Source organism: Denticeps clupeoides, chromosome 2 (assembly GCF_900700375.1).
Source record: "Denticeps clupeoides chromosome 2, fDenClu1.1, whole genome shotgun sequence".
In the NCBI taxonomy this organism is placed as follows: Eukaryota; Metazoa; Chordata; class Actinopteri; order Clupeiformes; family Denticipitidae; genus Denticeps; species Denticeps clupeoides.
Genome location: NC_041708.1, coordinates 13,396,477 through 13,423,306, shown reverse-complemented (window position 1 = coordinate 13,423,306; position 26,830 = coordinate 13,396,477). Strand labels below are relative to the sequence as shown.

At 40.5% G+C, this 26,830-nt stretch overlaps 2 protein-coding genes across 3 annotated transcripts; one reads left to right on the top strand and one right to left on the bottom strand.

Moving 5' to 3' along the window:
- Positions 1 to 3,322: 3,322 nt before the first annotated feature.
- Positions 3,323 to 14,681, bottom strand: ftr14l (finTRIM family, member 14-like). Its single transcript, XM_028970207.1, has 7 exons — positions 14,492 to 14,681; positions 7,878 to 8,399; positions 7,695 to 7,790; positions 5,730 to 5,963; positions 5,106 to 5,265; positions 4,464 to 4,523; positions 3,323 to 4,164 (listed from the first exon to the last, which is right to left on the bottom strand). Exons 2-7 carry the CDS (start codon positions 8,268 to 8,270, stop codon positions 3,644 to 3,646), a joined length of 1,464 nt encoding a protein of 487 aa, XP_028826040.1. The 5' UTR covers positions 8,271 to 8,399; positions 14,492 to 14,681; the 3' UTR covers positions 3,323 to 3,643.
- dhx32a (DEAH (Asp-Glu-Ala-His) box polypeptide 32a) lies at positions 14,423 to 26,818 on the top strand. 2 transcript variants are annotated; one of them, XM_028970206.1, is made up of 11 exons: positions 14,423 to 14,776; positions 16,368 to 16,561; positions 16,791 to 17,166; positions 19,294 to 19,527; positions 19,767 to 19,860; positions 20,509 to 20,658; positions 23,086 to 23,169; positions 24,269 to 24,409; positions 25,536 to 25,726; positions 26,123 to 26,310; positions 26,421 to 26,818. In XM_028970206.1, the coding sequence occupies exons 1-11, from the start codon at positions 14,522 to 14,524 to the stop codon at positions 26,605 to 26,607; spliced, it is 2,094 nt and encodes a 697-aa protein (XP_028826039.1). In that variant the 5' UTR covers positions 14,423 to 14,521; the 3' UTR covers positions 26,608 to 26,818. The 2 variants fall into 2 exon arrangements, with proteins under 2 accessions (XP_028826039.1, XP_028826037.1); XM_028970204.1 differs by having other exon boundaries at positions 22,978 to 23,169.
- The last annotated feature ends 12 nt before the right edge of the window (positions 26,819 to 26,830 follow it).

Here is a 26,830-nt window from a genome sequence, read left to right as displayed (position 1 = left end):
GAAGATGGCAAGCCTGTGCCCAGAACTGAACCGATCTTTCAACTTAAGAACTGCATTCTTCAGATAACCATCAAAGTGGTAACAACTCTATTTCCACCAACTGAATGAAGGATTTTCTTTTTTGAAGATCAAACCACAAAGACAGAATTTAAAAATGAGCTCATTAGTTTTTCTTTTGCTGGCTTTTTTTTTTTTTTTTTGTTATAGTTGAGTTCAGTGGTTTTTGTATTGTTCATTTGTTCTATTTTTATTTTTTAAATAATCATTATTCTTGCTCATTGAGAGTGAAGTGATTTGTCATTGTGATACACTGCTGCACACAACAAAATGTGTCCTCTGCTTTTAACCCATCACCCTTAGTGAGCAGTGGGCAGCCATGACAGGTGCCCGGGTAGCAGTGTCTGGGGACGGTGCTTTGCTCAGTGTCACCTTGACGGATCGGGATTCAAACCGGCAACCATTTGATGACAGGGCGGCTTCCTTAACCGCTAGGCCACCACTGCCCCATTGCCTGTCTCCATCCATTTAATTTTACATCCAATTCACTCTCAATGGTAATCCTGTTAAACCTAGAATCTGGTCCATATTCTTGTTATACTTAGCAGTATTACTATTTATATTGCATAACTTGAGACAAGGGTTACATAAGCTTGTGGCGTAATGTATTGAGCAAAGGCTGTCACAATTTATGTACATGTGCTTTCTCAGTTTTTTTATTTGTAATAAATCAGCCAAAATCTCAAATATTATTTTGGTGTCATTATGGGGTGTTGTGTGTAGAATTCTGAGGGACAAAAAGCATTTAATCAATTAGGCTGTAACATAACAAAATGTGGAAAAACTGATGAATGTGAATTATCATGTGAACACTTTCTGGATGAACTGTATAGGCTATTCTACTAATTACCACATGCCTTCAGGCTGCAGACTTTAAACGTTTATGCTACATACGCTCAGCTCTGAAAAACTGATGCTAATTATCTGTTTAACATTTTCTAATAGTAGTCATGTTGTCATTGATTGTGCCAAACTAAATTGTGAATTTGTTATAGCAATAAAAGAGAAATTGACTTATCCTGTGCTTGAAGTCATGCTCTGAGCATCATTGTTGATGTCAATTGCAAATTGTTCTAGCTGGTCCAAATTGTGTAGTTTCCAAGCATGGACATTCATTTTGATGTCTGGGCTCTTTGAAGTCTCTGTGCAGGCCTTGTTCTGACAGATAATGACTCATGCCGACTACAACTACTCTCTTTGGAATTGCCCTTATCAGTCTGTCATCTGCCCTAGATGTTTTCAACTTCCTGCCCGAATCCCAACGCCTCTTTTAACACCCCTCTGATACATTGACCCTCACTGACTCTTGCCCAAAGACGATCCTATCGCCAGCCAACCTATATATCCAATAAGCCATAGTAAAGTCTGAATTACCTGTTTCCCTGTGTGCTACCACCACCATTATGCAGTCCTCAGTACCTCTCCTCACTGCTGCTGCTCGGCACTCTGCTGCACTGTCTGCCTCATCAGCTGCAGAAACAGCAGCTGAAGGCCCCCAATGACAGTTGGACTAATTTCAATGTATGCTTGGGTCATTGTCTTGTTGGAAGACCTAGCAATGACCAGATTTTTGCATATTCCCCCTCAAAATGTCAACATAATTTTTATTTTTCATGATTCAATGCACTCGAACAAGACTCCCTGTGATGAGGCTGCAAAACAGCCGCACGGCATGATACTCCCACCACCATGGTTAACTGTGGGAACTGGGTTCCTAAGGTTATTTATTTGTCAAACATAAGCAACATCCATGTGACCTAACAGTTCTAATTTAATTTGATCCGACCAAAGCAAAGACTTCCTAAAATCATTTTTACCTTTCATGTGTTCACAGTAGTCCCTCTCATGCATTCAAGCGCCCTGCTCTTTGGAGTTTTATTGAATGTTGTTAGGAAGACAACTGACTGCAGGTTTTGTTAGTAAGCCAAATTGTTTTAAAGCTGATTGCAAGAGCACAATTTACGAACTCGGGTCTTCTTGTAGGAGCGCACCTCCCTCCAGACAGGTGAAATCAGTCTGGCCATATGAACAACTTCACAAAATTAACACATATTATGAACATAAGAAAAAAAATGTAATCGCATTTTAATAAAACCACATACCTTCACAAAAAAGACAACAGCACGAATTACAAACTCGGGTCTTCTTGTAGGAGGACACCTAACATTAAAAAGAAAGAAATAAAAAGTCGCTCCCTCATGAAAACCAAACTGCAGCCGCTAACATGCCTGGGCTTATTAGCGACAACACGTGATCCCCCAACTCATTTTAAATGGCCACCACAACCAATACAGCAACATATATACATATTTCCAATTTTACATATCAAATGTAAAACCCCCCATTTACACTGTGTCCATTGTAAAAACAGAAAAATGTGTGTTTTTTTCCCCTTTCTTTATGCAAACCAGACAGGTGAACTCAGTGTGGCTATGGAAATTAGACTGACCCAATGTCCCGACATTTCTGACAATTTAACCCCTTAGCAACACTACAAAACAAGATTTTGGTCAAATAAAATTACATAACATATTTAAAAGGAAATTTAAAAAATACATTACTTACATTTCTTCCCTGCTACACAGGCACCCATCGGCCTGATTAGCAGGTCTTGATGTAGCCATCCAACAGGAACACCCAAATATTGTATTTATAAATGAGGCCCAATGTGTGCAGCCATCACAAACAATAGAGTTTCCACCACCATGCCAACTGGAGATCTGGTCATCCAGAGCCCAGTATTGAATCAAAATTGAACATCTCTCTGGAGAGATATTAAAATGGCTGTACACTGATGCTTCCCATCCAACGAAGCTTGTGGAATGATAGTCAAAAAGACATGAGGTTGTAATTGCTCTCCAAGGTGCATTGACAAAGTATTGAGCAAAGGCTGTGAATTCTTATGTAAATGTGCTTTCTCAGTTTTTTAATTTTTTAATAAAGTAACCAAAACCTCAAGTCAGCTTTTTCATGTTGTCATTATAGCATGTTGCCTGTAGAATTCTGAGGAAAAATATTCATTTAATCCATTTGGGAAAAGGCTGTAACATAACAGAAGTGATGCTCTGTGAATACTTTCCAGATGCACTGTGTGTGTACATTTTGGCACATAAATATTATTATTTCAATTGTGTCATTGTCAGAAAAGGGAGACTAAAAGGTTCAGCAACAAGATGGCAGTCAGTACAAAAACACAAGGAAGCAGGGGAAAGGATTGGCAGTGAAAACGGATGGACCACATTGACGATCAAATACTGAACAAGAGTTTTGTTCCTATTTTTTGTTTATTATATGGACACATTATGGGTTGTTTTAAAGCTCTTACATCAATATAACTGATTGTGTTTAAGACTGTGTTTAAAGTGCCATTCTGCAGATAGTGGCATATGAATGTGCAAACAAAAACATGGATTATGTGTGTTCACAATTCAACTTTTATGTTAATTAATTACACATATATTTCTGTTTACTACTGTGACTTCGGTTTTGATCAATGAATGTCAGCAATCAAAGAAAAAGAAACAGCAATTTTTTTTCACTATGGTATTTTGTCCCTCAAATGTTCCATATGCTTGCATGTGCATTTTTATAGTCGTAAAATTGTGCCATATCCCCAGAGTCCAAAGCCAGGGTACAGAGGCTCGCTGAAAGTTGTTTGTACTCTGTGGAGCAGTTGCATGCTGTCAGCTACACTGTAAAAAGCCAGTGTTCCTGCCCTGTGGTCCAAATAGACTCCGATCCTCATGGACATGGGAACGGGAATGACTGTGCTCCTGCCACTGTGTGTGAAGGAGAACTTGGAGTTGGAGCAGTACAGGCTCCATGACTGCTCATTCCAGCCGAAGCTGCACTCATTCCCGCTGCCCTTCCGGCTGATTGTCCGGTAAGCCACGGCCACGTCCACCTCTGTCCCACTCCAATCTACCTCCCAGTAGCTGCGTTTGGCTGCCAGACTCTCTGTGCAGAGGACCTGCTGCCAGTGGTCGAAGCGGTCTGGGTGGTCAGAGTATGGTGTGGGTTCAGTCATCATCCTCACCACTGTGTTGCTCTGCGAGAGGCGGAGGCTGGGGTGGGCTGTGCATGGATCTAAGGCAAGTGGGCAGGAGTCTGGAATGGGATTTTGGAAGATTTGAGTGATTAGCACTCTGTTGTTTGGTGCAGAAGTACATGCAGTGTTATTTCTCTAATTGTGTGATGCTTGTTAATGAAGCTGCCATTTACCTGTTTGATCAGCAGTTCCTGTTTGACACACACATACTCACACTCTTAAATGTGTCCCTGACTCTTCCACAATGGGTGGAAAGTCCCCTTACACACTCTCTTACTTATATCCCGTGCTGACATTAAGTTATCCTAAAATCAATTTGGATATTTAATTTCCATAACAAAATAATGAGCAAGCTCACATTGTAGAAACTCCTCTCGTGTTGTTGGTTCCAGGGTTTGAAGAATCTGGACATTATTCACTACAAAGAACAAACAAGATATATTCACACATACAAATATGCATAAGACAAAATGGGGTCTCATATATGGAGATATTTAAATGAATACAATTTTAACTCTCTGTTATAACTAGTGATGAGCGATCCATATTTTTACAATACAATCCGGATACATTACTGCAGATACTGATACCCATTTTGATACAAGATAACCTTTTTGCTTTAATATTGTTGTTGTTGCTATGGAGACAAGAGTCTAAGTATCTCGCTATTCACAGATTCTTCTTCCTTTGGCTGCTCCCATTATGGGTCGCTATAGTGGATCAACCTGTCTGGTTATCTTGCTTTATCTTTTTTGAAGAAGTAGAAGAAGAAGAAGAACTTTTTTGTATCAACATAGTATAGCTTTCAGAAATCACAAAATACAACACTGCACAAAATGACTCAGCATATAAAGGAAAAAAAAAGAAAAGCATTGCACCTGAAAAGCAGGTGTAAACAGATCTAAGCCCATCTAAGAGCCAGCTTTGATGCTTTTTTCAGATCATGCCCATCCCTAGTTATAATGACTACAACAATGATACGCTTATTGATATTATTAACCTGCTGAAGAGATTTTTCCAAGCTCTGTTTTGCTGACATCCTCCAGCTGGGTCTTCAGGTCACTAATTGCTTTTTTTGTTGGATTGAATGAGTAAGATGGCGCAAGTGTGACTCGGGTTAGATCCTCGTAGCCAGATGGGGAAGAGAGAGACTGCCAGCTCTACAAGATAGACAGATAACAACCTTTGGGTAACATCACAGGTATCGTCAGGTTAAATAACTGAAGGATTCGACTGTTTTGGAAGACAAGTCCATTCTGTCCTAACCATGTAATAAACCGCTATTGTCATGTGAGACTGTGAATATCAGACCCTTCATTAATTCAATATTAATAAATTAATTATACATTATTCAGTTAATTTTAAAACATTACTGTATGTATAGGACTTTTTATCATCACTATGGCTAATGTGTTCTTCTAATCAAGGGTGCCACCTCCTGATCACATTTCAGAGAAACACAGACCATCTTGTCTTGCAGATATCTCAACTATCATCACATATGGTAACTAACCACTGATAAATGGGGCAGCAGGTGTCTAACATGTGAGGTAACTCTGCCTAATTATCTGGCCAGCATGTAGAGCTTCCTAGGACAATGCAAAAGAAGTGCAGAATTGTGTACCAGCAAGAAGTGTATATGGTCGTCAGTGTGTGACAGCATCTCCAGGTCGTTGTGTCTCTTGCGCAGCAGCATGACCTCCTCCTCCATGCGGTCCAGGTGGGCCTGCGCCCGGCCCAGTGTGCTGCGCTCCTGAGCCCGGATGGACTGCAGTACCTCGGCATGGTGCCGCTGCAAAGCCTGGATCAGCTCAGTGAAGACGCGCTCGTTCTCTTCCAGAACGACCTGGGCTGAGCTCTGAAACAATGAGAGAGTTTACAGTGAGATGTTCTGCCTGAAGAACAGTGGTGGATGAAGTAAACACGCTGTGCTGAGTTAAAATAGACATACAGTTCCCAACGGTAAAATTTTACTAAAATTTAAGTAAAAGTCCTCCCTGTAAAATAGCACTTGACAAATGTACAAAAGTATTGAACTTAAATATCAAAAGTAAAAGGTGAAAAGACTGTCACTTTTGATACAACAATTTTTTTACAGAATTTGTGTTTCTCCTTTATTTGTGTTTCAATTACGATAAGTGAAAGTCATTCTGATTTACTGCAGCACATGGTGCACACAGTGAAATCGCCCTTGGTAAGCAGTGCCCGGGGAGCAGTGTGTGGGGATGGTGCTTTGCTCAGTGGAACCTTGGTGGATGGGGATTCGAACCGACAACCTTCTGTTTACAGGATTGTAAATTGTAGTGGTTGTACTTAAATTGTAGTTAAATGATTTCCATTAAATTGAACACAATGGCTATTGAATAAAGGGTTTCAGAACCCTATAATTACAAACCTGGCCACACCAGATTTAGTGTAACAGAGACTGTTGCTTGTATAAATTTAGAAGAAAGGAAGGAATTACATGCTAAACATGCAGCTTTATCTGCTGCACTAAACTGGAAAATAAATACTGGTTTCATTTAAAAAGTTGCAGATTCCTACCGACGATCAGCAAACAAAAAATCAGCAAAACAAAATGTTTTTAGTTATAGAAAAGTCTCTCCAAGGGGAAATACTAGGTACCGATACTGGTATACCACATTTTCTAAAGTACTCCTACTCGTTAAAAGTCCCCCAATACAGGGAACCGATACCACAGTCTAAGAAATGTCTGTTTGAGCGGCCTGTAAGGGGTTAATCATAGGCGCCGAGTGCCTTCCCCCAGGCCCGGCTGCAGCTCAGAGTCAGTCTTGTGTAACTTTTTGTGAATGAAGACGACAAAACAATTCACGTGCTGTGAAAAGAACATAGGAAAATAACACGAGTATATTGCATTGAGTGACCAGCCACTCCGGATGTAGAAAATATGGGATTCCTGCATCTCCTCCATGTTCTGGAACCCCGATATGATGTCCCATGCCTAAACTACACGAACATATCTACAGCCTACTGCAAGCCTGCTCTGCGTTTAGTTTCACCACAGATATTTGGACAAGCAGTGTTAGAGAGTTTCACGCCGCAATGAGCCATATAAATCGCATGTGGTTGAGCAAATGCTCCAGACATGGGGTATACAACATGTTTTTCCATTTTAAATAAATGTTCTTTAATTCCAAACTAGTCCCCTGTTGTGTTGTTAAATTATATGACTGTTACCTGTAAATTTAAATAATGTTTACTCAGTATCGGTATCAGTGAACTGAAATGCAAGTACTCGTTCTCCAAAAAAGTGGTATCGGTGCATACCTTAGTAAAGTACAGATAAATGAAAAAATGATAGTACATCAGTGAATTACAGTTCCTTCCACCTCTGCTGAAGAATATTATACAACAGACAATACGACAAGAAAAGTTACTTGTATTGCGGGGCTGAAATGCTCCCACTGAGCGTTACTGGATTTTAAATCACAGCAGCTCTTGTTTAATTTTCCATCTATGGTCCTGAATCCACCCAGGCCTCAGGTGTAGCATGATGATTATCTGGTTCATTACTGTTTTAGATGATAATTCAAGTTGAAATGGATGCACAAGCAGATGCTTTCCCAACCTTCAGAGACTCCATGGCCAGTTTCAACTCCTGCATCTTCTTTATTTTCTCCTCGATCCGCTCCTGAGACATGATCAGCTTGGAGCCCAGTTGTTTCTAAAGAAACATTATTGTCTTTTGTGAGTAAATTTATCAGACATTTTTGATGTGTATTTTGTTCAGGATCAATCTCAGAATTCCAACCTGTTTCTCTGTCCTCTCTGCAGCTGCTGAGACAACATCATGCTTCTTGTGTTCCTCCATCAGACACAGCACACAAACGCAGGCCTGGTCAGTGCGACAGTAGACCTCCAGAAGCTTGTCATGCTCTGCACAGATCTCCTCCCTCAGCTGGCCCGTGGCTGTCACCAGTTTATGCTTCATGAACGCAGGGAACTCGTAGTGTGACTGCAGGTGCGTCTCGCAGTAGGATGCCAAGCACGTCAGGCACGACTTGGCCGCTCTGGATTTTCTGCCACTACAGAAGTCACACAAAACCCTTCTGGGGTCCGAGCGCTGGCTGAGCCTGGAGCTGGGCCGGACCTGTGAACCTGAACTCTGTGGCCGCTCCAGAGTGCTGTGCCTGCTCAGATCCATACTGCTGCTGCCAGGTATGTCCAGCTCTGGGTTTCACTGAGGTTTCACTGAAACTGCACCTTTTATTTGCCAATGCAAGGAATGAATAGACTCTGGAACAAACCGGCATACCCAGTTAGACCATCGTCTCTGGAGGAGTGGCACAATGTAAAAAAAGAGAAAAGGGAATGACAGTGACAGAAGAGAACATACCGGTTTGCTTAGTCCACATTCTAAGTTTACTGGGCACGAATTGCTCTTGGTTTAACTTTTACTTAAAGGAATAGCAAAAATAGGTTTGTTTCATATTTGGAAATTAGAATGTTTACATCACTTGCATCATTCCTTTTATGTAAAATGGACAAAGAGTCTGCATGAGCTAATTTTTGTCATTTTTAGGTACTCTGTTACATGGCTAATTGACACATTTGCACAGTTTCTTTACTTACAAAGAACACAAGCACGTACTAAAACAAGATATACGGGTTAAGGTTCCAACAAGGACGTAGTACAGAAGGCAAACAGTCATGGCCAAAAGATAAGAATGACACAAATACTGGTTTGTGCCTACGTTTTTATTATGGCAATATGTATACTCTAGAATGTTATGAAGAGTAATCAGATTAATTTTGCCATGCATATGAACATTTCCACTGCATTTCAGCCCTGTCACAAAGGCACAAGTGAGAGTGTTGACCAGCACAAGGCTGGAGCCATGCTGGTTGAGTTAGAATAGCAGACTGGATGCTTTAAAAGGAGTGTGGTGCTTGAAATCATTGTTTGCCCTCTGTTAACCATGGAAACATGTGCAGTCATCATTTCATTGCATAAAAAAGCTACACAGGCAAGGATATTGCTGCTAATAAGATTGCACCTAAATCAACCATTTATTGGATCATTTATTGTTGTGAAGAAGGCTTCAGGGTGCCCAAGAAAGTCCAGCAAGTGACTGTCCAGGACTGTCTCCTAATTCAGTGCAGAGCTTGCTCAGGAATGGCAGCAGTCAGGTGTTCATGCATCTGCACATTTGGAGGATTGCCTGGTGTGAAGAAGGGCAGCAAAGAAGCCACTTCTCTCCAAGAAATGAAGGACAGACTGATATTCTGAAAAACGTAAGGAGATTGGACTGCTGAGGACTGTGGTAAAGTCATTTTATCTGATGAAGCCCCTTTCCAATTTTTTAGGAGATTTGGAAAAATTAAAAAATAATTGCCCAGAGAAAAAAAAAGGTGAGTGTTACTATCAGTCCTGTCTTGTGCCAACAGTAAAGCATATTGAGACTAGGGGTGGGAAAAGACTTGATATTGCAATATATTGTTGTGCTCTCTGTCACAATAAATAATCGATACACTAATGGCCAATATTGATTTTTTATTACGACACAAAATGATTAATTTACCCGTTGTCAGTGTCACTGTCTCTACCCAATATCTACCATTCTGTTTGCGGGGGGAGCTGTTTGAGTAAATAGGGGTAAAGTGCCGCAAACAGTGGCCGGTGAAGAACACAAGTAAACTAACAACAATAGAGAAGAAGTGCAGAGAATGGCGGAAAATAATAAAAATCAAAGACCCACCCGCTAGTTTCCACTCTAAAGTGTGGAGACACTTCGGGTTTTACGAGACAGTCGACGGAAAGGCACTGGATAAAGACTATGCAATCTGCAAGAACTGCTTTGCAAAGATAAAATATAACAGCAACACTACGAATCTGCAAGTCCACCTCGTTCGCTATCATTGTGAACTATTCTCAGGTGATAATGACATAGATGACAACTGGTATGACCAAAGCTACGTCCTTCAGACTCGGGCGATGAATGACGGTCAAACTGGTGCTCACATGCAGAGGTGCATAAGAAGGCTGCAGACGAGTGGAAGGTCACTGAGAAAGATCCAGCAGTCGTGGCTGACAATGCAGTGAATATGTTTGTAGCTGTTGAGATTGCTGGATATCTGCACATTCTCTGTTTCGCTCATGTTTTGAATCTCGCGGTGTGGGGTTCCCTCAAACTGCCAAATGTCGCTCAACTGCTCGGGAAAATTAGGAGAATTTGAACATTTTTCCACAGGAGCACCTCAACAGCTGAGGCCCTGAAGAGGAACCAGAAGATGTTAGGCCTTCGACACCACAAGCTGATAACTGATGATGTTGTCCGCTGGAACAGTGCCTATGAGATGATCAGCCGGTTTCTTGAGCAACAGCCAGCTGTGCATTATAAAGTTTCAACTTTTGACTTCATTCTGTTCTTTTCCTTCTTTCTTACAGGTGAGAAAGAATACCACTGACATCTGTACCCTGACTGATGGAGACATCAGGAATGCCAAAGAGCTGTCCATCCAATGCTGGTAGCAACAAAGAGCATGTGTGAGGAGAAAAACCCAACTGTTTCCATCATTGCTCCTCTTCACGCCCAACTTCTGAGCGACATACTCAGCACAATTGAGGATGCCCCTCTCATCAAGGACATAAAGTGTGCCATCCATGGAGACCTATCAAAGCACTACATGTCTGCAGAGGAGAAAAACGTCCTCTACATTGCCTCCGCCTTAGATCCCAGGTTTAAGTCAATGCTCTTCTTGTTGCTCTCAGAAGTGCAGGAGATGTATGCCATGATGGTGTCCAAGGCTGCTTCCCTGATGGTAATCTTGTAAAAACTGAACAGCAGTTAGGTAATTGAAATTCTCATTGTATTTGTACCTTTTAAACTTTCAACTCTTGCACTACTGGTAGAAAAATGTCATCCACACGTCTATCCATGAGCAAAGATTTAACATTTTTAAATGATTAGGGGCTGATGATTTCTTGTTGTGATGAACATGTTATTTCATTAATAACAAACATAACAATGAAGATGTGCCAAATGCTTTTTTGTCTTACAGGGGAATGCAGATGTGGGAATGCAGTCTGATGGTAATGTAATGTAAACACACACCAAAAAAAAGGAGATTTGCACTTGCAAACCTCCTTGGACAAACATTCCAGCATGCCAGATCTTCCCTGACCCCATCGTCACCTAACTCCAAGGCTGAAAAGGAGGTTCAGCAATATCAAGAATCCTCACCACTGTCAGATGAGCAGTTGGGTTGGTGGAAATCTGAGGCATGCAAGTACCCACACCTTGCCAAGCTGGCCCAGCTGTGTGTGCCAGGGACTAGCGTGCCATCTGAGAAAATCTTTTCTACCACCGGTGACAATCTCTGCTCAGAGGTGTGCTCTTACATCTGAGCATGCTGATCAGTTAGTGTTCCTCAAGAAGAATATGCCTTGATGTGTCCACTGTCCAGGTTAACATAAAGCACTTTACAGTAACTTACTACTGACTTTTCAGTATCATGGTTTACATGTTAATTAATGTTCATGTTGTTTTTAAATGTTCATGCACTTTTGTCTGTCTAGCTGTACAGTGTTTACATTTAAGACCAGGAGGCAGTGAGTTATTATGCAAATATGATGGAAATATTGGCATTAATAAATGCTTAAGATTTCCTTATTCTTCTTTTTCAGTCACATATATCGTGATATATCGTTGATGAAATTTCTTCCAATATATTGAATATCATAGATATCGCGAATCATGATATTATCATTATCGTGGGCCACATATCGCCACAGAATTGAATCGTGAGTTACCTGTATCGCTCCACCCCTACCTACTTGAGACCATTTGTGTGTGGGGCTTCATATCCAAGGGATAGGGATCACTCACAATAGTACCAAACATCCCCCGACAGCAACTTCTCCCAACTATTCAAGAACAGTTGAAGAACAATGCCATAAAGCCAAAGTGATAACTAATTGGCTCTGGGAAGAAAACATTGAAATTATGGGTCTATGGCCTGGAAACGTCCTGGACCTTAATCCCATTGAGAATTTGTGGTCAATCTTCAAGCACTGATTATGAAGGAATGGGTTGATTGACAGCAGGGGTGAAGTGCAGAGGTATTGAAAAAAAATGCAAATAAAAAAAAAAAAAACACTGCAAATATTGACTCTTGGCATAAACCTTATGGGGGTTCCAGTGCGCATGAACCAGTTATAGCGTGAGTCTAAAGATTTTGTGCCCCAAAGGAACAGGAAATATGTAATACAACCTTTTGGTCAAGGTAACTGAGGGAGAAAATATTTTTAAAACTACACTTGAATGCAGATTATACACAGTACTCAGAGTGTCTATAATGTTTTTCTAAACATTTTTCGTGATGTTTATCTTCTTCGTGTGAGATTGGTGGGGCAGTGCCCTCTCACCCCCTATTGACAGGCCAACGTTGATTTTGGGGTAGTGTTGACAACATATCATAGTGGGGAGGAGATGTCTGTGATTATATTGTATTCTAATGGTGACAAATAGATAGACAAATTGAAATACATATATTATCAGAAGCCATTTTATACCTTATCGCCAAATTTAAGCATTACAAATACAAAGTGCTCTAATTTGCCTTTTCATCCTGGAGAGAATGACGAGAGGATTATGGTCAGTGAAAACCACAATAAAAATTAAAATGAACCAACATAGACTTTAAAATGTTTTAAGGGTAACAGTAAAGCTAAGGCTTGATGGTACAGTAATTTATTGTATGTTTCAAAAACCAAAAAATGACTATATCATGACCATTGAGTATAAATCCTAATGTTATTGTTAAACAGACAGCATGTACTTTGCTTTCGAGGTTAGCTTTTTTGCCCCATAAAAGCAGACAGCTCACTCCCCCACCCATACAAAAAAAGTATTCTAACAATAAAACACTGCTGTAATTGACCCTCCTCCAACTTGTTCTATTTGTCGCATGTCAACAGATCAAAATGCACAGAAGTCAAGGCAGTGGTGGCCTGTGCAAAATCAAAAGGTTTATACAAAATACATAGGGAGCTCCTTACGACTTCTTAGAAAATTGGGCTGTGGTATGTCCAGTCTTTCATTAGACATTAGGGGAGGGATTACTGTAACAAATCCACCGCCCAGCCAGCAGAGGGCATGCAGGTGCCCCAAGAAGAATCGTGCAAGCACCTGACTGCAGAGGCCCAACCACTCTGCTGCTGAACATTGCCTATTCTGTTTGTGATGCTCTTTCTCATTTATTCCCTGAATTAAAACCCTCTGCTAGTTTGATAACATGATGCAACCTGCAATCATGTGAAAACTGCAATGACACTTATTATTTGAAACTATCTTAATACAATAATAACAGGAACATGTTTTATTATAAAATTATTAATATAACATGAAAATTAAGACAATAAGAAATCTATTTTTTTCTGTTTTATTTATGAATGAATAAAAACATAATATGGCAAATGTATAAGGTGTGCAGCAAGTACCTGACTTTGTGTTGAAATACAACACAAAACTGCAGTTGTGAAAGAAATGTCTTTATTCTAAATGTATGCATATTATTAAAAATACAGTACCAGTTGCATCTTCTCATTACTTTTTTTCTACATTGTAGATTAATACAGAAGACATCCAAACTATGAAGGAACAAATAGGGAATAATGTAGCAAACAAAAGTGTTAAAAAATCACAATAAAAAATCTTCAAAGTCTATACCTTTTACTTTGATGACAGCATTACATTGCTATTGGTTTTCTCTCGATCAGCCTCATGAGGTTGTTACCTGGAATGGTTTTCCCATGTTTTCCCTACCTGTCTGACTTATAGACAGTGAGGACAATTAAGACTGCTCATCATAGAGTTTTCCTCAGAATTGAACACCATTGTTCCCCCATACTGACCATCAAGTTCATGGACTTGGGACAAAATATTCTTTTCCTGTTCCTGGGTGCTCAGCATTTTTAAAGAATCAGGTCACAGTCAATACAAATGCTATAATTATTTTTTTTAATTAACAACACAGATTAACACTATGTTTAATGGGAACAATATAAATTAATATGAACCAAAATATTACAATAAAAATTGTATCACCATCTTAAAGGAGCCCCCTAAGGCCATATATCAAGAAAAGCTCACACATGCACTACCATTCCTCACGCATCTAAATACAAACCTCACGCACACACCATACATTCCTCAGGCATCTACATAGTGACTTGCAAACATATATTCTTTACACATCTACATACCAACCTCACGCATACACCAGTGTGCGTTTATTCAAAAGAACCGGTTCCACGAATGAGCCAGTGATAAAGAGCCGTTCGTTCGCAAACAACTCGCCGCTGCGGTTCATTAAACCGGCTGAGCGCACCCGTTGCCTGCGGGCGTTTGAACGTCTCATTACCTGCTGGATATCCGCGGCTTTTTAGCCTCCATGTCGGAAAACGAAGGCATGTCGGACGGGCAGCGCGCTGTTGGAGAGCTCGCTTCCGGGGAAGTTTTTGCCTTCGGGGACGACCTGGAAATAAATCAGTTTGACGGGCTGCCCTACTCTTCACGCTACTACAAACTACTAAAAGAGAGGAAGACGCTGCCTGTGTGGCAGTCCAGATCCCAGTTCCTTCATTTGCTAAGAAGCAACCAGCTCGTTATTGTGTCAGGTACCACCAAAACAGGAAAAAGCTCTCAGGTGTGATGTTATTATTTCCCATACACCGCACCTTTTTTACAGTTGCATCATTATGATGAGTTTTCCTGCTTTATAAATCATTTCATGACCGCAGCGTATAATTGCACATTCATTCATTTCAAGGCAGCAAATTCCAACAGTCGTTTCAGGGATTTCAAACAGATTTTTGCTTTTGCTGATATGCAGATATTCCATTAATTTAATTAAACAGCCCTCTACCAAGGTCTTTTTGTTGTTTCTGTCTGGAAGATGTTTGTCTTCTACATTACCCTATATCTTTTGAGTTATGTTAGACCATGCTGCACATTCACTAAATAACAAAATGTTTCAAAAGTTAGATTAACATTTACAAATTGCAACCTAGCCAAATGACGTGGAAAACTGAAAATTATAGCATACCTGTATTTTTGACTACTTCTATATTATAAAAGTTACTTTTCTCCCCCATTCAGGATGTGTGTGTGTGTGTATGTGTGTGGACCATATACAGCTGTCTAAGGGTGCATGGCCCAGAGGCTTTTGCATGTTTTGTTAAATGATAAATTCTTCTTCATAAACTCTGCTACTAGCATTTACACTGAGCACCAAAACCTTTGCATTACTTTGATTTAAAGGAACTTAATGTTTCTTTTTTTGCATTAGTGCTGTCAACACACTGGTTTCTACACTGTTGCTTAGAAGTAGGAGATATGATGATTGGATTAATGGGATTAGATTATCAAATTGCTGGCCTTTGTGGTTTTCACTTGTTTGGTGGCATCTTGCAGGCGACGGATATACATTTTTTATCGTCTGCTTTACTAATATTGTCTTGTTGAGTTGAGTTGAAGTCTTTCCTATAATCACTGTTTGCACCTTCTGCTGGTCTCCATCCCCCAACGCCTTTGTCCCAGATAAACCCCCATGTCCTAATCTGTGAATAGACAGATTGGGTTGGCAGCTGCTATGGCTTTTCTCTCTCTCTCTCTCTCTCTCTCTCTCTCTCTCTCTCTCTCTCTCTCTCTCTCTCTGCCTCTCTCTCTCTCTCTCTCTGCCTCTGCTGGGTATGCACAAATGGCTCCAGCTGTTGAGCTGAGTCAGAAGGGTTTTGGGCCAGCCCCCTGCTACTAAAGCTTTTGCTCATTGAAACTCACTTTGCTGCCATGGCAGGTTCTTTGGACCGTACAAAGCTGACACTGAGTCATTGGCCCTTTGTCACCTGTGCATACAGTGCCCACTATTATTATTGGCAGCCCTTTCAATAATGAGTTCATGTTTAAGCGCCTTCATTTTTACATCGATAAAGTCAGGGAGTTGTTATAAAAAAATAATAGCTACTTGACAGAACTGTACATTTGTACTGTTAGGGCTATAATAAAAAAGCCATAGAAGAGGACTAATTTTTACATTTATATTTACATTTAAGGCATTTGGCAGACGCCCTTATCCAGAGCGACTTACGATATGCTTCCATGTTACAATCAATGAAGTGATAAATTCTGGATCAATTGTTTTATTTTTCTACCAGTCAGCTGGATGGGGAAGAAAAGAGGAAAAAAACTGTTTGGCATTGTAAGGAACTTGTAGTGACACTTGTAATCCATTAACACAGATCCCTCAGTGGTGTGCCGAGTTCTGCCTGTCGGCACAGTTTCGTCATGGGACTGTAGTGTGCACCCAAATTCACCAGCAGCAGGCGATCAACCTCGCTCTGCGTGTGGCTGATGAGATGGATGTGAACATCGGCCATGAGGTTGGATACAGAATCCCGCTGGAGTCCTGCTGCTCTGGGGAGACTGCACTTAGGTGGGTGCACAGGTTGGGTGGCAGACAGTTAATTTTTTTTTGCATATGCACATTGACAAAATTCACTTTTTAAAAACTCATTTTGACCCATGTTCCAAAACAACAAAACAAACACATTGTATCTTCAGTTAGAAGATACAAGTTTCAGGGACACTTGTCTGGTTATGACCCCTCAATTGAATATATGTTAATAAAGACAAAATTACTGTACTTGTTTTGTAATTGACAGATATTGCACAGATGATGTGTTGCTGAGGGAGATGATGTCAGATCCCCTTTTGGAGCACTATGGTGCTGTTGTGTTGGATCAGGCCCACGAGCGCACGGTCAGCACTGACCTACTGCTGGCCCTGCTGAAGGAGGTGCTGCGCCAGCGTCCAGAGCTGAGAGTGGTGGTGCTCTCCATTCCCCAAGCAGCAGAGCGACTTCTGGGCCATTATGTTGCCACCATCCCCTTACTGACCCTGGATTGGCCCGTCACAGCAAAGGTGGTACACAGCAGCAGCTGCCACAGCGATCGTTTTTATCCAGCCCTGAGACTGGTGCTGGAGATCCACTGGACCAAGGAAGAGGGAGACATTGCGGTCTTTCTGGCATCAGCTCAGGTTTGTTGATATTGTCGTCATAAAAGCCAATAGCAAATTTTAAGTTTGGCAAACGTCAATTTTTGTCTGAGAATGAGGTTTCTTTTGTTACAACTAATTTGCTTTAACTGGATTGGCCACAGGGAGAGTAATTTCTTTGGGATTTTTGTATGCTTTACGCATGTGACTGCAACCAACAAAGCTGTAAAATATGTACAAACATTTTCATGACAGTTTGCCTTTAGACAATTTATTTATCATTTCCTCCACCTACTGTCCACAGACACTTAATATGGATCTCTCTTGGCCTTCCTTCATGAACGTTCTTTCTGTTGGTGAAATTGAGATATTAATGTCACTTGAGAGCTCTTGAGTCCTTTCTGCTACCAAAGGCAACAAACACTTTCATGACTAAGTGAGAGTTATTTAGGAAATGTCTATTCAGTTCTAGCTACTGTTCTGTAAACATAGTGAAACACAGGTACAAAGCAGTGTTTTCACTGCTGGACAATGGCTTTGTGGGCTTGTTTACGACACGTTGTGAAATGTAGGCCTAGCTTTGTCCGTTAATGAGGGGTGCAGATTAGCCCTTTGTTTTAATCATGTTGAGTGTTAACATGGAGTTAATTTGCCATAGTTTTGCTATGCAACACACATTTTCAAGATATCTGGGGTGGGAATGTGCAAGGGACATACCAGCACAAAACATTCTCACATATGGCGCCTGCTCCCTCAGGGGATGCAAAAAGGTGGGGCTGAGTGTAGCTCCCTGTGCATTCACAATGGAAAGATGCCAAAGCTGACTGATATTTTACTTTTCTTTTTCCTAATAAGATGACTGATGCAGCTAAATTATTTGTCTGTAATCAGAATGTGAAAAGGAAAAGAAAGAGGAAAGATAAAACCAACAATTACATTAAAAACAGCAGTTGTGGAATATTACTCCAAAAAAAAATCTAATTTTACAAGAAGTAATTACTTCAATTACATTGTATATTATTATCCTTCTTTTGAGGACTACCCTGTCAAAAACATATAGAAGTATTTTGAAATTTTCCTTGTTTTTTATATAAACTGAAAAAATAAGTCAGTAAATGCAGCTGGTATGTAGGCAGGTTCATATGGTTTGTGTCAGATGCTTAAATAATCTCAATGGTGTATTTTTGGCCTTTGATTTTACTGCTGGAAAGGATCACAATGTTCTTTGCATCTTTGACCTGAGACAAATTCAGTAATCCTCTCCGTGTCCTTGCCCTTTCCTCCTATATTGTTAAGCTGTTTTAGTAGTACTGTCCTGGTGTGGTATTCCTTGTAATATTACTATTTTGAATATTGAATTTGTGTGCAGTCTGTAGCACCCAGAACCCCAGATCCCGAAACTGCTGTGATTTGTGTTCTGTAAAGGAAAATCAATAATGGGGCAGTGGTGGCCTAGTGGTAAAGGAAGTTGCCCCGTAATCAGAAGGTTACCTGAAGTGCCACTGAGCAAAGCACTGTCTCCACACACTGCTCCCTGGGCACCTTTCATTGCTGCCCACTGCTCACTAAGGGTGATTGGTTAAAAGCAGAGGACACATTTAGTTACATTTACATTTACATTTACAGCATTTATCAGACGCCCTTATCCAGAGCGACTTACAATCAGTAGTTACAGGGACAGTCTCCCCGGAGCAACTTAGGGTTAAGTGTCTTGCTCAGGGACACAATGGTAGTAAGTGGGATTCGAACCTGGGTCTTCTGGTTCATAGGCGAGTGTGTTACCCACTAGGCTACTACCACCCAACAGTTGTGTGCACTGTGTGCTGTGCAGTTAATTTTTTACTTTCATAATGCAGGTTTTGTACAGGACAGGATGTCGCTGCATTTGTCTGCTGGGATACCCTTGACTTTTTCTCATCTCCGCATTTTCAGGCAGTTAATATTAACACAGACAAGCAATTAATTTCCTTGTTACCCTGCACCCAGTGTGCCAGGATAGGCTCTGGCAGCCACAAGCCTGAATTAATCATATTTGGATTAATTTCATGCGTAGATTTAATACATTTTTAATATTTTTTAAAAAATGTCTGTGAAGTGAAAGTACAATTTGACAATTTTGTGTAATTTGAGAGAAATCAAAGCTAAATACAGATACTCTCGCCCCCACAGGAAGTGGACTCTGCCTTTGAAATCTTATGTAAAGAGTCTTCTAAACTGAGTTTGGGGCTTGGGGAGCTGGTACCTATGCCTTTGTGCCCAGGCCGACCTGTGGTTTATTCAAACATCACTGGTGAACATCTGAACAGCCGGAGGGTCTTCCTCTCGCACAGCCAAGCTGAGGACATGTTCTGGGCTGTGGATTCAGTCAACTTCATTATAGACACTGGAATGGAGAAGAAATCTGTAAGTGAGAGTGCTGTAGGATTTAATTTGATCTACATTTGTTACTGCAAATGTCCACAAATTCTGCCAGATATGTATATGTACACCATGTTCTGCAATTTTTTTTGTGTGTGTGCTAGCGCTTACAGCAGTACATTATTTTGTCATCTTTTTTCTTTGGTCTATAAAACATGATAAACCTTACATGACATTGTTCCAAAATATCTCGTGTAAATTTACTCATTATTACTGCTTTGTAGGTGTATAACCCCCGAATACGGGCCAACTCTGAGGTCCTGAGAACCATCAGTAGGTGCCAGGCTGATCTCCGCAAACAGCTGACAGGGCCCACAGGTACTATACACCACTTTATTGACGAACGGCTCTATTAATAACATCTTACATTCTTGGGTAATTAATGTTATGTTAATTTAATGTTAGTCATGTTATGATATTATCCATCTTAATCCATCATTATTTGTTGGTTATTAATTGTCTGTGAAAATTAAGTAGTTCAACTCTTGTTACTAAAATATTACTTTCATGCTTCAGACCAGTCAGATTTCTGTGGACTCATTTCAGGCAGATGCTATGGCTCATTTCATTCCCATTTAATTTGTAGTACGTCTCTTCTCAAAATTGGGAAGCAGTATTACATTTACATTTACAACATTTATCAGACGCCCTTATCCAGAGCGACTTACAATCAGTAGTTACAGGGACAGTCCCCCTGGAGCAATTTAGGATTAAGTGTCTTGCTCAGGGACACAATGGTAGTAAGTGGGATTCGAAGATTTTGTTACATTTCTCGTGTGGGTAACAAAAAAAGCATGCATTTTTACATGTGGAATGTCATCTAGGTTTCACTGCAGTGGTAATAAAATTATCATTTAATTAGCATTGAAGTGACTTGCAGTTAATTCTTATGCAGGATAAAGACTAGCTAAAACATTTGGAATTTCTTGCTCTCCACTAACATGCCGTTTTTGGATGTTTCTGCAGGGAAGTGCTTTTGTCTGTACCCCGAGGAAACGCCACTCCCTGCAGAAAGCACCCCCTTGCTGCTGGAGTCTAACATTACATCTACCATTCTCTTCCTGAAGAGGATGGAGATCGCTGGCCTTACCCACTGTGATTTCATCAACAGACCAGGTGAGCCTAGATACCTGATTCAGCGGTGTGGAAGATTTTAACCTGTGTGTTGATTTATTAGATTTTTGGTTGATTTCCAGTATATAAATGGTACTCCATGGTGTATTCCCAATTGTGTATCTGAGTAAGAACAGATGTGGGGTAGTAGGAATATATCACATTTTACCCTTCATATTTTTGTAAAATTGTCCTTGGGACAGTGTACAGCTATAACAGTTTAATTTGCTGTCCACTCAAAATAACTAAACACACAGCCATTAAAACAAAAGTGAGTACATCCCTAAGTGAAATTTTTTGATATTGAAAAGGCCTTTAATAATTTAGCACTGGAGCTTGTGTAATGCATGGTTTTGATGCTCATCCATAGTCCTCCATAGTCCCAAGCTTTTTATGACAGTGTTGTTCAGAGATGAATGAATACTCTACATCAAAGGCCACCAACCCTGGTCCTGGAGGGCACTTGTCCTGCACATATTTGTGTTTTTATTTTCATTTACCCAATCTGATTCAACCTCTGTACTCTGTACGTCTATACCATGGTTTGTGACCCCTGCTCTACACCATTGCAGCCCATTTTCCACAAATTATATTGTCATTTTCTAGCTGTCAGAAGGTGCATGGGTAGCAAAGAGTAACATATTTCCCCACATATAAATAACATATACATGTCCTATTTGTAAATTTCTGGGACTTCTGGGACTAATAAAAGATCATCTTATCTTACTCACTTATGAACTAGAGGACCACAAAATTACAGGTTCAAACTCCACTAACTACAACTGTGTCCCTGAACAAGATTCTTAACCTTGAGTGTTTCCTTGAGTGAGGGGCAGTGGAGGCCTAACGGGAAAAGAAACAGACCCGTAATCAGAAAGTTGCTGAAGAAGGTTTGAATCCTGACCCGCCAAGGTGCCACTGAGGTGCCACTGAGCAAAGCACCTTCCTCACACACTGCGCCTGCTCCCTCAGGGGATGGGTTAAATACAGAGACCACATTTCACTGTGTGCACTGGGTGTGATGCTGTGGTGTGTCATGTGACAACTAATCCATTTCACTTTCCTGGGGGACTGATAAATGCTGAAAATATATGTAATTTGTTTGTTTATCCTCTCTATATGTTTCTGCTCCTTTATTTTATTCACCGTGGCACATCCTTCATTTGAGCATGTGCATACATGACCTGGATAGTGACCACAGAGGGTGTAAATGCCATGATCTAGCGTGTGTTTTTCACATCTGTGTGTATTGAGCATGCTCAGTCTCATTGTTGCTGAACAAGAGTAATCCCTGCGTGGGAAGTACTGATTGGGGCACCATAAAAGCCTCTGGCTTGTTAGCGATTACAGCACACCTCTATGTTCAAACCTGTTCCACAATGGATGGGAAGTTCTGCCCCATCAGGTCATGAAGTGCAGCCAGAGATGTAGAGATGGCTTTGTTTCTGTTCATGATTGCCCCTGTGGTGATTACTGTGTGATGATTGCAGTTTTTTGCAGCAGAGATGTTTTTTTCAGATTTAAATATTTCTCTTACCACTGACCATCAAGGCAAATCCTTAATGTCTGTGGTTCAGAAGAATCAAATTATTGGCCTGCATAAAGTAAATTTGATAACTAAGGAGATTGCTGAATAGCCCAATATATAATAGCCCAATATTTGGCTAAAGATTACATCTCCATAGAGTTGGGACACTATTACAAATAAAAGATGACAGCAAGAGGGTTGGGAATGTATAGCATTTACCACTTTGTTACGTTGCCAGTTGATAGTGTAAGCTACTTTAAGCAACTCGTATGGTCTCCAACATCTTCATTGCACCATCTTTGCTGAAAATGCTATTGAGGACAGGTTTGGTAGCCACACCTTCTTCTCTTACAGCCATGCCTTAATAACATGGTTCCCGGAAAAGATGTCAAATGTAAATGTAAATGTCATCATGAAGCATATGTTGCTCCAAAATACTACATTTTCTATGTAGTATTTTGCATTTCTGGAACCAGCAGAAGTGTGAGTGCACTGACTACTTCCATTTCTTCCAAAAGTACCTGAACTGTTGATTGTTCCAACTGTGGTGTTGTTCATCTCGAATGCCTTCATGCCTAGGATTTTTGGGCTCTGTTAATGTAAGGTATATGAGAGCACTGTTTAGAAATGTACCCTTGCCTTTAATGCACTGAAATTCCTCTAGATACATTCAATCAAACTATGTAATGATATATAGTTAGTAAATACTGGCCAGTTTTTCTTTTCCTCAAAGCACTCAATTAAGCATTTTGTGCCATTTTCCTTGTGCTAATTAATTGGCCATTTTGCTGCAGATCCTGAGAGTCTCATGCAAGCCTTGGAGGAACTGGACTACCTTGCGGCGTTAGACGATGACGGGAATTTATCCGAAATTGGAATAATCATGTCCGAGTTCCCCTTAGACCCGCAGATGGCCAAAGCTCTGCTGGCGTCGTGTGAATTTGACTGTGTGAGCGAGGTGGTGACCATCGCAGCAATGGTAGCAGGTGGGTATTTCAACAATTCAAACAAAATACATTCACCACCTCAAAGAAAATCCTCTCCTACTAAACTATGGAACTATGTCCACATTGAAACTTTGAATCATATTAAGTGTTCCACAGAGGAATGTAAGCTGTAGTGTCCACTACATTTAAATTACAATTTAAACATCTCAATACAAGCTCACACTGACTACTAGCAAACACTTTAAGAAAAAAAGGGATCAAAGCATGCTTTTCCTTCTTTTAAATTTAATACATATATTTTGTTATATAGTCATTAAACTGTGCGCTCCCAGAAAAAATGTGTATGGTAGTGTTTTCGTCAACAAAAGTTTTGACTAAAAAGCTTAATAAACAAAGCTTTATGACATGGCCAAATGAGACAAGTCATAAATGCTGGTCATACGACTATAACTATAATGAAATATATCAAGTAATTTTGTTGACTAATAAAAAATGAGACTAAATGTGGTTTGCACATGTAATTTAAAAAATACTAAAATATCTGATCCCGATCCGCTGTGTGCCGTCCCCAGGCACCTTTCATGGCTGCCCACTGCCCACCAAGGGTAATGGGTTAAAAGTAGAGGATGCTGTGCTGTGTTTCACAATGACAATCAATTCACTTTCACTAAATGGATTTGACTAAAATAAATGTTTTTTATTCTACTAGGTACCTGTACTATATGGACTGGGTTAAATAGAATTGAATTACTAAAAATATAGACTAAATACAACTTAAGTCATTAGACTTAAACTAGACAAAAATAGTCATGATGTAATGTAAGACCAAATTGCTCAAACTTTGTCTGAAACTTGACTAGACTAAAATGAGCATAGATGTGACTAGGACAAAAAAAACTAAAATTACTTTAAATGAAAATAACTGATAAATGCATGTAATTACTAGTTTTAGTGCACATTTCACTTAATTTAATATACTGAATTACACCAAACCATGCTGTGCTTGGGTATTTAAAAGAATAATTTCTAGTCTGTTGAACTGGGGGGCTCCATATGATATGTGCATGGTGGGGGTCATGCCCCAACAGCTTCTGTTGGCTTGGTCACATGAAACCGGTTGTCTGGGCTCTTCCACCAGCACCAAGCTGTTTCCTGCAGCCAGCTGTTGGCATGGAAACCGAGGCTAGGCAATGCCACATGAAGTTCCAGCACCCAGAGGGCGACCACTTCACCCTCATCAACATCTACAATGGGTTCAAGCAGAGCAGGAGACACCCCTGTGAGTTCAGTGTGCCTGTACAGTGCAAAAGTATTCACTCCCCTTGGTATTTTTCATGTTTTGTTGCCTCACAACCTGGAAATAAATAGGACAAAATAACAGAAACCTTCGATATGCATAACTGTTTACTTCTCACAAAGTCAGTACTTTATAGAGCCACCTTTTTTTTAGTCGATTTGATGTTTCTATGAGCTTGACACAACTTACCACTAGAATTTGGCAGGTAAGGAAATTGGACCTGTAATCTTCCTGGTTCGAACTGCCACAGTGCCACAGAGTAAGGTATTCTCCCCACATACTGCCTGTCATGGCTGCCCTCTGCTCACCAAGGGTGATAGGTTAAAAGAAGAAGACATGTTTGTTGTGTGCACTGTGTGCTGTGCTGCAGTGTTTCACAATGGCGGTTACTTCAATTACACACCCCCACAGAATGACACTGCCACCACCATCTTTTACTGTGGTGATGGTGTTCTTGGGGTGATGGGATATGTAGGGTTTGTGCCAGACATAAAATTTTCCTTGGTGACTGAAAAGTTCAATCTAAATGTGGGCTACTTGCTAAATGTGTAAAGGGAATGAAGCTTAGTCCATAAATTTGGGGAGTCACCCACATGCCTTTTGGTCAACTCAAGACATGCCTGCTTATTTTTAACTTTGACTAATGGCTTTTCCATAAAGTACAGCTCTAAGGAGTGTTTGGTTTGTGGTCCTATGAACAGTTCTGCACGCTGAAGTTGTCTGTTATTTTGTCCTATTTGTTTGCTTTACAATAAACAGTGTAGCCATATTCTTAGACAGTGGGACAGTGGTGGCCTAGCGGTTAAGGAAGCGGTCCCATAATCAGAAGGTTGCCGGTTCGAATCCCGATCCGCCAAGATGCCACTGAGGTGACACTGAGCAAAGCACTGTCCCCACACACTGCTCTCCAGGTGCTTTTCATGACCGCCTACTGCTCACTAAGGGTGATATGTTAAAAGCAGAGGACACATTTCTTTGTGTGCTGTGTATCACAATGACAATCGTTTTCAATTTCACTATAACTTAGACTGCAGATGTTTCTGAAACAACATGATATGGTCTAAGAAGCATTGAAGCAGCTGGTCTGGTGACAATGTCTTTCTTTCAGGTTTAAGCTCTAAGAAGTGGTGCCAAGATTACTTCTTGTGCTACAGTGCCCTGCAGACTGCTGACGCCATCCGACTGGAGTTGCTGGACATCCTCCGGAGGATTGAGCTGCCCATCTCTGAGCCCATGTTTGGGACAAAGGCCAACACATTAAACATCAAGCGAGCTCTACTGGCTGGTTTCTTCATGCAGGTTGGTGCTGAGGAGCCTCTGTATCTCATTATAGCTCCTTGTGATGATAAAGGACATTTTTGACTACAGTGATAGATGGTGATCCCCACTATTTTGCTTGACTAAGATTTAGTCACATAGGGTTGTCCAGTGACCTTAAAACAACAAGTAGAAGAGGGAAAGTGCAGAACCTGACTTCTGTGTGTACAACAGGGTGCTGTGTGTACATTAATGGGAAAAATTTAATTAAATTATTTTAGCAAATGGCTGCACTATAACAAAGAGTGAAAAATCTAAGGGGGTCTGAATACTTTCCATACTCACTGTATAAGTCACCCATAATTTTGTGTTTTATGGTACTTTTCAACATATCAAGACCATTTCTAAAAACCTGATTGTTGCTCCTGTTTGCACAAGATTGCCAGGGATGTGGACGATTCTGGGAACTACTTCATGCTGACCAACAAGCACATAGCCCAGGTTGATCCACTCTCCTGCTATGGGTCTAAAGCCCATAAGATGGGCCTGCCAGAGTGGGTGATCTTTTATGAACATTCACTGTCTGAAAACTGCATCCGTATCATCTGTCCGATCACTCCTGAGACGTGAGTCTATTCTGATCTATACAGACCTGAGCTCGAAAAAAAAAAAAGTATTCTTAAAGTTTGCAGAGGATGTCATGCTTAATCTTTTTTTTTTTTCTGTCTGTTTACAGGTTCATTCAAATGGCACCACAATATTTCTTCTACAATCTGCCCCCTAGTGAAAGTAAAGAGATACTACAGCACATGTTAGGGCACACTGGGTCTGCCAGCAGCAAAGAAAACATCAACATGCTCACAGTTCATACACAGGCAGACCCTTCCGAGCCCCAGTCTAATGACCGATGTGTGCTGCAATGACAAACATGGTCTTACCAAGACAGCAGCCATCATGTACATATGTATCTATTGTCTGTACAAGTGTGCAGAGTTTTTTGAAGTTTGATGTGTTCTGTGCAGAACTCAGAACAATGCTATAGAAAACAAAATCCTTTGATTTATTTCCAGCTGTTTCTACTGTCTAGAATATACATAAGGCTATGAAGGTTAATAAATCATGACTTGTTCATCAGTGAAATGTGCA

Coding starts and splice junctions, on each gene's coding strand:
- ftr14l (XM_028970207.1), bottom strand. CDS start 8,270: ATGGATCTGAGCAGGCACAGCACTCTGGAGCGGCCACAGAGTTCAGGT. Junction 7,791..7,877: donor CAGAGAGGACAGAGAAACAG/GTTGGAATTCTG, acceptor ATGTTTCTTTAG/AAACAACTGGGCTCCAAGCT. Junction 5,266..5,729: donor ACCATATACACTTCTTGCTG/GTACACAATTCT, acceptor TCTATCTTGTAG/AGCTGGCAGTCTCTCTCTTC.
- dhx32a (XM_028970204.1), top strand. CDS start 14,522: ATGTCGGAAAACGAAGGCATGTCGGACGGGCAGCGCGCTGTTGGAGAG. Junction 17,167..19,293: donor TCTTTCTGGCATCAGCTCAG/GTTTGTTGATAT, acceptor TCGCCCCCACAG/GAAGTGGACTCTGCCTTTGA. Junction 19,861..20,508: donor ACAGCTGACAGGGCCCACAG/GTACTATACACC, acceptor ATGTTTCTGCAG/GGAAGTGCTTTTGTCTGTAC.